At 57.3% G+C, this 10,599-nt stretch overlaps 1 protein-coding gene across 2 annotated transcripts; it reads right to left on the reverse strand.

Moving 5' to 3' along the window:
- Positions 1-2,265: 2,265 nt before the first annotated feature.
- On the reverse strand, positions 2,266-10,293 carry TAMALIN (trafficking regulator and scaffold protein tamalin). Of its 2 annotated transcripts, none has more exons than XM_001363037.4 (8): positions 9,470-10,293; positions 7,329-7,378; positions 6,110-6,164; positions 5,918-6,020; positions 4,352-4,445; positions 3,878-3,944; positions 3,636-3,702; positions 2,266-3,478 (listed from the first exon to the last, which is right to left on the reverse strand). In XM_001363037.4, the coding sequence occupies exons 1-8, from the start codon at positions 9,692-9,694 to the stop codon at positions 3,000-3,002; spliced, it is 1,140 nt and encodes a 379-aa protein (XP_001363074.2). In that variant the 5' UTR covers positions 9,695-10,293; the 3' UTR covers positions 2,266-2,999. The 2 variants fall into 2 exon arrangements, with proteins under 2 accessions (XP_001363074.2, XP_007502884.2); XM_007502822.3 differs by lacking the exon at positions 9,470-10,293 and adding an exon at positions 8,623-8,697.
- Positions 10,294-10,599: the final 306 nt, after the last annotated feature.

Genomic DNA, 10,599 nt, shown 5'->3' on the forward strand with positions numbered 1-10,599 from the left:
GTGGGACTCTGGGAAACAAAGGAACTAACAGTACCACCTAATAATACTCCCTAGAGACTGCAAGGACCTCCCCTCTTCCTTTAGTTCTTCATCCCCTTCCTCCCAGCTGGAGAGGTTCACCACCACCGCAGACCAGCTGTTCAAATAAGGGCCAACCCCAGCTCCTGTAGAAGCTTCATTTCCCTACCCAACTGTTTTGTTTCAGGTGAGACCCAGAGGGGGATGGGAAGACACAGGTAGCCCAGCAAAGAACTCTAAACCCAACCAATTAGCTTAGAACCTGGGGTCCTGGATCAGGATAATGGAGGCTCTATTCAAAGAGTAGCTCATCTCTACAGCATTTTCCTCTCAAGTCTGTGAGTGCAAGTAAAATTATTTTACAGATAAGAAAACTGAGGCTGAGAGGTTGTGACTTGTCCAAAGTCATACTCAGAGCATTCAAGCCAGAGGTCTTCTGATTTGAGAGCCAAAGTTCTTTAAACTTGGAGAGACTTTCCTCAAAAAAACTCATCAATGAAATTGAGATTCATCACTCAGCGACTCCTGGATCTCATGGGAAAAGAGATAGCCTGACTCTCTCTCTCTCTCTCTCTCTCTCTCTCTCTCTCTCTCTCTCTCTCTCTCTCTCTCTCTCTCTCTCTCTCTCTCTCTCTCTCTCTCTCTCTCTCTCCCTTTCAGGCAGAATAGTGGCAAGGGCTAGACATTTGGGGTTAAGTGACTTGTTCAGGATCACATAGCTAGGAAGTGTCCCAGACACATTTGAACCCAGAACCTCTTGATTCCAGATCTGACACTATCCACTGTTATCTTGCTTCAGCAAATACTTTTCAAGAATCACTGTCAGTACCACCATGCTAGATGCTTCCCATAATTATTTTTTTTAACCTTTATCTTCCATCTTAGAATCAATCCTATGTATCTGTTCCAAGGCAGAAGAGCACTAAGGAAGGGGTAGCCAATTCAGGTAAGGGACTTGCCCAGGGTCACACAGCTAGGATGTAGCTGAGGACAAATTTGAATCCAGGACCTCCTCTCTCCAGGCCTGACTCTCCATCCACTGAGCCACCTAGCTGCACACCCCACACACCCAATTTAAATGATTGCTCCCTTCCTCTTGGAGGAGCAGCTTACTGTAAGGACATAAACCCCAACTGTTCTAGAGGTCAGAAAGTGATAGCTATAAAAGATTCCTACAAAGTGGTGTAGAGCACTGGAGGCAGGGCAGGGAAAGACTTTCCTGAATGGGGGAGGAAAAAGGAAAAAGCTTTTTGTAAGTGATATTGCTTAAAGGAATGGAAACCCAGAGAGAAATAAATGCCACACCCTGAGCATTTGTCCAAATGAAGTAAAAAGTAGATCAGGATTTGAACCCATGTCTTTCAAACATGGATTACTTATGTGTGGACAAGAAGAAAATGGATTGAATAGGGTTGGACCTTTAGAGCTGGGGTTAACTTTTTCGTGTGTCATGGACTCCTCGGTTTTAAAATACATAAACTACATAGGATTACTAAGAAAATCAATGATTAGATAACAGTCTAAATTTAAACCTTTACCTTCTGTTTTATTATCAATTCTAAGCCAGTGAAGACTGGCAAGGGCTAGGTAATGGGGTAAAATTTGTGCAGTCATTCGGCTAGGAAGTGTCTGAGGTCACATTTGAATTCAGGTCTTCTCCACTCAGAGCCTGACACTCTATCCATTGAGCTATCTAGCTGCCCCTCAGAACATTAAAAAAAAAATAGTTCCCAGCCTTCCTTTAATCGATTTATGCAACTTTCCTGGGAAGAGGATTGAGAGCCAGGCCTAGAGATGGGAGGTCCTAGGTTCAAATCTGACCTCAAACACTTTCCAGCTGTGTGACCCTGAGTAAGTCATTTCAGGCCCATTGCCTAGCCCTAACCACTTTTCTGCCTTAGAACCAATACATAACACCTAGATACATACCTAAAATATAGATAAGGGTTTAAAAAAAAACAAAACTCCTTTAGATAGAGCCTTTCATAAAGCTGGCCTAGAACCGGAATCTCTCTGAAACCCAGAACTGGATTCATGGTGTAGACAGAAGAGCAGGGAATGGATAGAACTGAGCCTTTCCAATGTCTCCTGAGCACGGCTTTCCCCCTACCTAATGGGCGCTGGCCCGGTCCAAAAGCGGAAGGAAAGATGCAAAGGAGATGCAAAATGTGGGCAACTGTGTCAGGAGAGCCTCTCCCTCCCTTCCCCCAGGAGTCAACAAGCAACAAGAACTGAGAAGAAAGAACGTTAGTTTGTTCATACTTTATCCTTCAGAAACAACGATATGGCAAACATTCAAACAGCCTGGTCTCCCCCACACCCCACTCCCCCATTTAGTCCTTCAGGTGGGGCTGAGAAAGCTCCGGGAAGAGTCCTCTTTCCTTCCCAGTTCCTGGCGGGCTCTCGGGGTCGTCCTCCCTGGACTGCCTTGCCAAGTACAAGTGAACTGACTTCACCGATGAACGGCCCGAGCCCTCCAGTGGCCAAGGGCAGAGGAGAAAGGGGAGGACCTAGAAGCAGCCCCAGAAGCCACGGAAACTCGACCCATTCCCACTTGGCCCCAGGAGGGAGCAGAGAGGAGGGGGAGAATTGGGGTCTCCCTCTCCCTCCCCCTGGAGTTGGGATGGAGGAGAGAGGCACAGTACATCGGGGGAGCGGACAGCGCGTGGGGCAAAATTCTTGGAACTCCATCCAGGGTGAAGGGCGACCCCACAAGGCACTATGTCCCCCTCAAGGAAGCCCCAGACACAGATCGTCCAGGCCAAGCCTAGCCTGCCAACCGCCCAGCTCCTCTCCTCCTGGGACTGTCAGGAGAGCCCCGAGGCTGGGACCCAAGCGCCTCTCTCCGCTGCTCACCCCAAAGGGTCTGAGAGTGGGGGGAGGGTCAGGTCCAGCCCCGCCTGCCTCAGTCCGCACTCTCCTCTACTGAATAAATAAATAAATAACTTCAGGCTCCCCCCTCCCCCCGCGTTCCCCACCCCCTACAGCTGGCTCTCCTCCTCCTCCAGGGAGCGGTTCAGTCCGGGGATGAACTTGAGCAGCCGCCGCCGGAAGCTCTGGTACTTGGTCTTGCGCAGCCCGGGGCCGCACAAGCCCTGCTCCCGGGCCTCTGTCCACATCTGGCCGAGGGAGCCGCCACCCCCGCCCCCGCCGGGGCCCGGGCACTTCACGCTAGCGCTGCGACTCAACAGGGGCCGGGGGGCCGGTGGTGGCGGCGGGGGTGGAGCCTGGCTGGAGGCCGGAGGGCACAGGGCTAGGGGCTCCGCCCCGCCAAAGAAGCACGTGTGGTACACTGAGTCATCGGAGCCATCGCGTGCCCGACCCGAACTGCTGCGGGAGCTGCTGGGGGCCGAAAGCAGGGGGCCGAAGGGCAGGGAGCCGGGGAGGAGGCCCGCGCCGTACAGGCAGGATCTGACGGACTCCAAGGTGTCGTAAATGCTGGGGTCCTTCACCACGATACCTGAGCAGGAAGAAGGGCGGGGCAGAGAGAGGCTTGAGGGCTGAGCCCCACTGGGCCAGGACGACCCTCCCGAAAGGGATATTAAGCAAATCGTCCCTTCAGGGCCAGACCTGGTGCCTTTCCTTCTTCCCCCTTGGAAGTCTGGGGTGAGACTCACCATGCACTAGCCGCTGCTCTTGCACCATCAGCGATCGATATTCCCCCCATTTCTCGTATAGAGTTTGCTGCAAAAGAGGGCACCCCCCTTCATTCGACTCTGGGTGGACAGATCGACAGACAGGGGTCGGGGAGGGCCCCGATTGAGGGGAATTGGCAAGGACGGACTGGGGGAACCCCAAGAATCCCAGGGCAGAGGAAGTCAAGGCCTCTTGGGGGGGGTGCTCTTTGGACCTCCCCTACCTTCAGATACTGCAAGCGGGCTTCTAACTCCGCCTTCCGAATGGAGGTTCCATACACTGTCTCCAGTCTGAGGGGAAGGAGGAACGGGTCCCGTGGGTTACCCTGAGCCCCAAGATCCTTGGGATCCCAGCACCACTTCCTGCCCGCCATGGTTCCTGGCCTAGAGGCTCCCCGTGTTGCTCCCCCCTCCCCACCTGCCTCTGCTCTTTTCTCCCACTGGACCCTTCTGCCAAAGCCAGGTTCCTAGCTCCTTTCGGCCTAAACGCCCCAAGTTTTCCCGTCAGGCTTCTGCTCATTCTCCCAGTTTATTCCTGGCCCCTCAGTCTGCAAGTTCGAATCCCTCAGAGCCCTTGTGGGGCCGCCTGAAAGCCAGTCGAGTAGGGGGAGGCCCCTTCCCCTCACTCGGGCTCTCTCTGTCCTGGGCTTTGGAGGGGCCTGAAACCCTGAGCCCCACTCTGCTCCCCCTGCACGTGCCTGAGGACGTTGCCGGAGGCTTTGATGATGTCCACGATCTCCCGGTGCCGGATCCCTTCCACGTTGAGTCCGTTCACACTGGCGATAGTGTCTCCTGGGGAGCACAGATAATTCATTATGGCTTAATTTACAAAATGCCTCTGCTTCCCTCCCAACCTCCTGGAGAGGCTGAACCAGATGGGTTTACATCCTCCTTCTGAGAAGGGCCAGTGGCTTGTCCAGGGTCCCACCCCTACACCTGGGGCTCTGGGCCTTCAGGAGAAGTCCTTGCACTGAGCAGGGCAGCCCAGATGGGCCTTGCCATGGCTAGGGGAGGAGGGGGCAGCCAGCCTCCCCCACCCTAGAAAGTTTCTTTTTTCTAGAACCTTCTTTAACCCGGAAGGGCGGAGGCGATTATTTCAGACACCTGGAGAGTAGCCCAGAGCAAGTTCTCACCTCTACCACCTGCCAGGGAAGCCAGCTCTCCCTCCCCCTTGCACCTTGCCCAAACCCAACCACCCCAAGTGCTGCCCCCTCCACCTGGCACTGGCTAGCACAGCTGTTGCTTTCTCTTAGCCCCAGGTTCTCTCTCTGTTGCTTTTCCATCTCAGGTTTCCCAGTGAAGAGAACAGGGCCAGATGCTGCCTCTGCCCACCCCATACGGGCCTAAGAGAGGCCCATCTCCAGGAAGGCCGAGTCCTTTCCAGGCTCCTCGGCCCCCGGATTTGGTTATTTGCCCAGCCCACAACTTGTCAGAAGACCCATTTCTCAGCAGGGCTGGGTAGGAGGGAGAAACAGCTGAAGAGAACACTAAACTGGGAAGCAAAAGGCCTGTCTGGGCTTTACATCAGCAGGGACGGAAAAAAACCCTTGACCCCAAGGCCTTCTGTGTGCTAGGGATGGCCTCAGTTAACCCTTGCAACAACCCTGTGAGGCAGCTGTCTGAGGCACACAATGATTAAAGGACAGCTAAGAAGTGTCTGAGGCTAGATTTGAACCCAGGACCCCCCCCCCCCATCTCCAGACTTGGCTCTCTATCCACTGAGTGACCCAAAAGACTTCATTTCCAACCTCGGACCAGATGGGAAGTGACTTTGTTTAGTCTAGTATCCAACCAAGGCCTAACCTGTCATGGGAGCAGAGGCTCTGGATTCTTCCTTTGACCCCTGGGAGGGCCAGGGCAATTGGGCTGAAGCCACCCCAACAGAAAGGAGAAAACCAGCGCATCAGCTCCCTCCTCTCATTGAAGAAGGGGAACTTTCTGGGAATTTTGCACCCCATGTCCGACCCAGCAGCCCTGCTGTTGGTTCTGCCAGTTCACAAAATGACTAGGAGGAGGCGAGGCGAGGCGAGCCCCAAGAAAGCGGGAGAGCAGAGCCTTCACCTTCTTCTTCCCCTCTCCATGGTGGAACTCAGGGCAGATGTGGATGGATGCCTTGTCTGGTGTCCCAGAGGTATGGAGATGGCGATGGAGCTTTGCCTTGGTCTCCCCATGGCCCTGCCTTCCTTACACCTTCTTGGGAAAAGAAGAGCCCTGGCCCTGGCCCTGCTCCTGCCCCGCTTCCACAGCCAGGCTCCAATCCTCACCTGGGGTGAGTCCTGCCAGCTGGGCCGGGCTGGCCTCGTGAACTCGGCACACAAAGGTGACCATCTCCACTTTCTGCTTCTCCCGATGGTGGAGGCCATAGGTCTGAAACAAGCCCCAGGCCGTCAGGTCCTCCATGCTCACAGAGCCATGGCAGCCCCCCCCCCCAATCCAGTACCACTTTCTTGCCCCACCTGGATCTCAAAGCCAAAGGTTTCGTTTTCCTCCTTCTCCAAGGTGAGCACTTTCCTGCAGGAGACAAGGGGACGGGGTTGGGAGCTGGGGGTGGGCACAGGGGCTCCCACCATTCCTTCCAGGGGCCCCAGACCCAGGAGTCCAGGAGACCGCAGCCTAACTCCCAGCCTGCCCTGCCCAGCTGTGGTTGGGCCTTCCTGCTGCAAAAGCAGGAGGGGGTTGGGGGAAGTGTGCCAGATGTGACGGGCTGGGATGGGAGGAGAACAGGCTCCGCCAGCCCCTTCCCGGACGGTGGGGGAGCTGAATGGCTGGACACAATGGTTTGGAGCTGGGCCAGACCCACCAGTTTCCTTTGCGCACACACACCCCCAGTCCACCCCTTTCTTCCTTCTCTTCTACCCCTCCCACAGAACTCAATGGGCCTGGAGGGCTCCTCAGAGCTCTGGGTTGAGTGAAAAGTCTCCCAGTGACTAGGACATTGTGGCTCCACAGACTCTTCCCTCTCCCTGGGCGGAATGGCATTACTCCCTCCTTGCTCTTTCTTCTCATCTCTCCCAGGAAAGGCACCCACAGAGCGACCAGACGCCTGTTCTCGGGTCTGTGGGATCCTTTTCTGAGGTTCCAGAAGGGACCCCAGTGGCCTGAGGCACCAGAGACCAACAGGGTGCTCCAATTGAGCCTGGCATCATTCCCTCTTTCACACACATCACCCATCTGGATTTTCCTATCACTTCTGTGCAGTAGGTGACCAACATTAACCTTTCTGAGACTCAGTTTCTACATCTGGAAAATAGGGGTCAATGCCTCGCCTCAGGCACGGCTCATAAAAGCAGCAGAACGCCCTCTCCAGTCCAGTATTCTAGATTTTAGGCTGAACTGGCTCCGGGAAGATCAGTTAGGGTGGGAGGATGGCAGGCAGGCAGACAGGCAGTCAGGCAGCGTTGTTTTCATTCTCTGCCCCCACTCCCCAAGCTCTGCAGGCAACCCCTTTTCTCCCTCTTTCCTGGCTTCTCCACCTCCCATTCCAGCCCCCAAAGTTGCCAAAGGGATGTGGCAGCAAATGCTGGGGGGGGGGGGGGGAGAAGGGTGTTTTGTAGAACACCCAGTGACTCAAGCCTTCCCACTCTCTTCTTGTCTGCCACCCCCCTCCCTCAGCCCACTCTCCCACCTGGCCCACTCCTCCCTAAATGGAGCCCGGGAAAGGCGAGGCCAGCTCACCGTTGCTGCTCAGGACTCTGGTTGAGGCTTTTCCATCGGAAACCGGAGCCCTAGGGGAGAAGGAGAGAGGGGTCAGGAGGGACCACACTGAGGGGAGACCCTTGAGCTGATTTCGGCTCCCCAGGTGCCAGCAGTTCAGGACTCTGCTCCTGCCCACTTTCTACCCTCCGTAATCCTTAGTTCTTCTCTGGGAGGAACCGAGGAATGGAGACAGTCATGGCCAAAGGTGCTCCCACATTCTCTATGGGTCATCCTGTCTGCCTCCAGCAGCCATGCTCCCCACAGATATTTCTGGAGTGTCTGTGACCAACAGGCGGCTCAGGGCATGAACACAAGGGCAGAGGGAAGCCTCCAGAGGTCCAAAGCACCAGCTAAGGGCCCTGATGGTGTCTGGGCCAAAGAGCCTCCCATGGCTGGCCAGAGGCGTCGGGATCCCAGCATTTAGAGCTGGAAGGAGCCTCGGAGCTGGCCTAGCCCGACCCTTTGCTTCATTAGATATCAGAGGGAGACTCAGAGAAGTTGAATGGCCGGGCCAGGGCACACAGCGCTAGGTAGCCAACTTGGGACTCGGATCCAAATCTTTCTACCCCCCAAATGGGAGAAGAACAAAAGGGGCCTTTGCCAGACGAGGCAGAGCCCCGTTCGGACCTGGGAAGGCTCGAGGGTCACAGTCATAACCAGAACCTCCACTTTCCTGGTGGAGTCAATGTTTGGCCGCGTTTGGCACCCTGGCACCAGGCTCTCTCAAGCCGGAGCTCCAGGGCCGTGGGGGCTCTCCCGGATTGCCCCAGAGCTGAAGATCTCGGGGACGGCTGCGACCAACGCGGGGCGGCGTCGCCTCTCCCCCAGAGTTGTGTGTTTGGAGGTGGGATTTCAAGCGTGCTCAGTGGAGCTGGAGCTGGTGAACAACATGCTCAGCCTCCCCCGAACTGGAAATGCCTCCTCCTAACAGATCGCTGTCTGCCCCCACTAATCCTGCCCTCACCACATCTGTCCCTACTCCACTCGCCTCCCTCTCCGCTCCTAGAGGCCCCCTCTCTGCCCCTCCCCCAAAAGTCCCGGAAAGAAGTAGCCCGGGGCAGGGGTCCCTCGAACTTCGACGTGGGGGTGGCAGAGAGAGAGCCCTCTTTGTTCCCCAATCTGATTTTCATAAAATGCAAATTCTCAACGAGCAACAAGCTATTCATTGTAGGGGGTAGGGGAGAGGGGGCGGTGCAGGTGGGGGCGGGGCGCGGGGCTTCTGCGGCGAATGTCCCCCCCCAGCCCGGCCCAGATCAAAGTCCTCCCCTTCCACCTTATTAACCCGAAGAGTGCCCAGTTGGGGAGCCAGCTAGATGACTCCTTCCCTCCTGAGTCTTCCAGTTCCCTCAGACCCAGAGCTAAAGAGGAGCTCCAGAGGGCTGGAGGTGGGGCCGGGGAAGAAGGGCGTGGTTCGCATCCTTCCTGCCCCAGAGACAGACCCCCCCCTACCCCCTCCCGGCGGGTCTGGAGAAGAGACTGGGGGGCCACTATAGGGGACTCGGCGGCTCCAGATCTCCACCCACAGCACCCCCACCCCCGCCTTGGGGCGGCAGGCTAGGACAACCCCCCACACCCTCTGCTCGAGACCAAAGGTTTGCTCCAACCCAGAACCCGATCTCCAGCCCAGACCCTGAACAGCCGCCGCTGCCCCCTCCTTGGCCTCAGGGAGGTGTCTCAGACCGCTATTGAGGGACCCCTAGGACTCCGGGCGGGCCAAGCCCCAGCTCGGCGTCCCTAAGGAGCTTTCCCAGAGGGCCAGCGGGGAAGCAGTACGAATCGGGTCAAAGGGGCTACAGAAGAGTTCGGAACAGGGACAGGGGAAGGAGTCCCGAGTAAGGAAGGGGGAGGGGAGGAGTCCTGAGTGGGGAAGGGAAGGGAGGGAACTGGGCACGTAGGGGAGAGGCGAGAGAAGAGTCCCAAGCCGGGAGGGGAGGGGTCGGAGGGAAGGAAAGGGCTAGGGGTCCCAGGGCCGTGCGCGATGGATGGGAGGCGAGGGGAATTAGGCTAGGCGGCCGGGGAGTGGGTGAGGGGATGCCAGAGACCGATGGAGAAAGGAGGAAAGGGGACGCCGGAGAGGCAGGGGCAGGGGGGGGGCCGAGGAGAAAGCCGACTGAGCCCACCTTGCGGCGGGGCAGGGTTCCCCCAGATACGGCCAGAGCGCGGTACAGCTCCGCCGGGTGGTAGTCCTCGAGCGCGGCGTACAGCTCCTCCCCTGCGGAGGCGACCGGGGCCGGGGCTGGGGCCGGGGCCGGGGCCGCCCCCTGATCCGGGGCAGCGGACGTAGAGTCCGGCGCGGCCGCTGCTTCTTCTTTCTGTTGCAGCTTTCTAAGGTGGCGGAGGGTCATGGCTGCGGCCGGCCTTCGGGGTCTCCTGGATCTGAGGCCGATCCTCCAGGAGGCGCCGCTCCTCTATCCGCTCCTGTTTCGGACGCTTCTCCTCTGGGTTGAGAGGGGGACCGGACGCCTGGGTGGGCTCCGTTTATAAACGGCTAGGGCCGACGAGGGGGCGGAGCTTGACCGACCCCCATGGTCCCGCCCCCGGAGCAGAGGCCCCTCCTCCCTCCTTTCCGCCGACGAGGGAAGCTCCGCCCACAGCCTCGCAAAGGCCATGCCTCATGCTATAGGCTCCGCCCACTCGTGGGGAAAACTAGGCAACCCGGCTTCTGCTGGGGAAACCTTTCCCATCCTAGCGAAAGCTGCGATGGCAGGGGAAAGGGCCGAGCTTGGGTTGGAGGGATGGGACGCCTCAGCTCTTGGGAGGAGGCTGGGATCTCTATGGAGAAGTAGGAAGCCGTGAGGGCGAGGAAATGTGAGGGATAGGAAGAAGCTCCCCGACAGGGCCGGGGGAGGCTAGAGAAGGGAGAGTTCGCGGGGAAGGGGGCACATCCTGGGAGGGACGACCAAAGTCTGGGGAGCTGGAGGAGTCTGCCCCTCGAGGAGGGCCCAGGATCCGGGTGGTGGCGGGGGAAGCCAGCCCAGGGGAGGGATGCAAACGAGGAGAGGCAGATGGAGAGTGGAAAGGGAAACCACTCAAGCCAGGCGCCCCCCCTCGCCGTCAGGATTGGAAGCGGAGAGAGTCGTATTGGGGGGTGGGAGGAGGGACTCTACATCTGGGCAAGATAGGGAAGGAGGAAGGAATAAATACTGATTAAGCACCCAACGTGTGTGAAGTGCTTTGCAATTATTCGTGCATTTTATCCTCCCAATCAACCTGAGAGGAGAGTGCTATTATCCTCATTTTACAGTTGAGG

Source organism: Monodelphis domestica, chromosome 5 (genome assembly GCF_027887165.1).
Source record: "Monodelphis domestica isolate mMonDom1 chromosome 5, mMonDom1.pri, whole genome shotgun sequence".
Classification (NCBI taxonomy): Eukaryota; Metazoa; Chordata; class Mammalia; order Didelphimorphia; family Didelphidae; genus Monodelphis; species Monodelphis domestica.

Bases quoted from the DNA above. Each gene is read 5' to 3' on its own strand.
- TAMALIN (XM_001363037.4), bottom strand. From the start codon at position 9,694: ATGACCCTCCGCCACCTTAGAAAGCTGCAACAGAAAGAAGAAGCAGCG. The intron at 6,165-7,328 runs GTGAGCTGGCCT...TGTCTCCTGCAG, and splicing joins CAGAGTCCTGAGCAGCAACG to GAAAGTGCTCACCTTGGAGA. The intron at 6,021-6,109 runs GTGGGGCAAGAA...GGCTTGTTTCAG, and splicing joins CCTTTGGCTTTGAGATCCAG to ACCTATGGCCTCCACCATCG.